This window comes from Penaeus monodon, chromosome 24 (genome assembly GCF_015228065.2).
Source record: "Penaeus monodon isolate SGIC_2016 chromosome 24, NSTDA_Pmon_1, whole genome shotgun sequence".
NCBI lineage: Eukaryota > Metazoa > Arthropoda > Malacostraca > Decapoda > Penaeidae > Penaeus > Penaeus monodon.
The window spans coordinates 31,845,644-31,846,317 of NC_051409.1; the positions used below are offsets into that span (position 1 = coordinate 31,845,644).

At 41.7% G+C, this 674-nt stretch overlaps 1 protein-coding gene across 1 annotated transcript in view; it reads right to left on the reverse strand.

The window, feature by feature from the left end:
- LOC119588953 (nephrin-like) overlaps positions 1–674 on the reverse strand; it is a gene marked incomplete at its 5' end in the record, with an annotated part of 72,188 nt that overhangs the window by 20,659 nt on the left and 50,855 nt on the right. The window contains 1 exon segment of the mRNA XM_037937562.1: positions 470–570. Within this exon segment, the coding sequence (XP_037793490.1) occupies positions 470–570 (101 nt within the window).

Genomic DNA, 674 nt, shown 5'->3' on the forward strand with positions numbered 1-674 from the left:
GGACATGTAATTTAGGGAACCCGGGGGTTTTAAAAAACAGCAAAAAACTGAAGGAAACGGGAAAAACATACGGATAAAAGAAAAAAACCCAAAATTTTAAAAAAAAGTACCCAAAAAAGGGTGAGACCGCACAGGGCCGAATATGTTATATTTACCTTTTTTAATATAACCAAATTGGTTTATCTTTATCATGTGGGGACGTAGAGATTAAAATTTGGGACGGACGGAGTAAAGTTTCTTTTTCGACAAAAGGTGTTATCAAAGAATGAATTAAAGTTTGGGAAAAGAAAAAAAGGGGTTTTTTAGCCTGGGAAAAAAAACCCTCCGGAAATAATGATAAACCCGAACAAAAACTGGGGGAAAAAAACTTTTAAAGGGGGAACAAGAGAAAATTATCGAGCAGAGAAAAAACATAAAAGCAAAAAAGTGTCCGTCGGAGGAAAAGAAAGGGGTGGGAAAAAGAAAACACCCAAGGCACCTGCTGATATAACAGTGAAAGAACAAGGCGTGGTCTGCAGGCCGACGGAGTTTTGGGCGTGGCAGAGCAGAGTTCCGTAGTCACGCTCAGACCTCGGGGTGTATAAAAAAGGGGCACTTTGCAGCTTCTCTGTTGGGTTTCCTTCGGGGAAAGAAAAGCCCGGGGGTGGGGTGGGGGTGTTGCCTTAAGAGGGTTG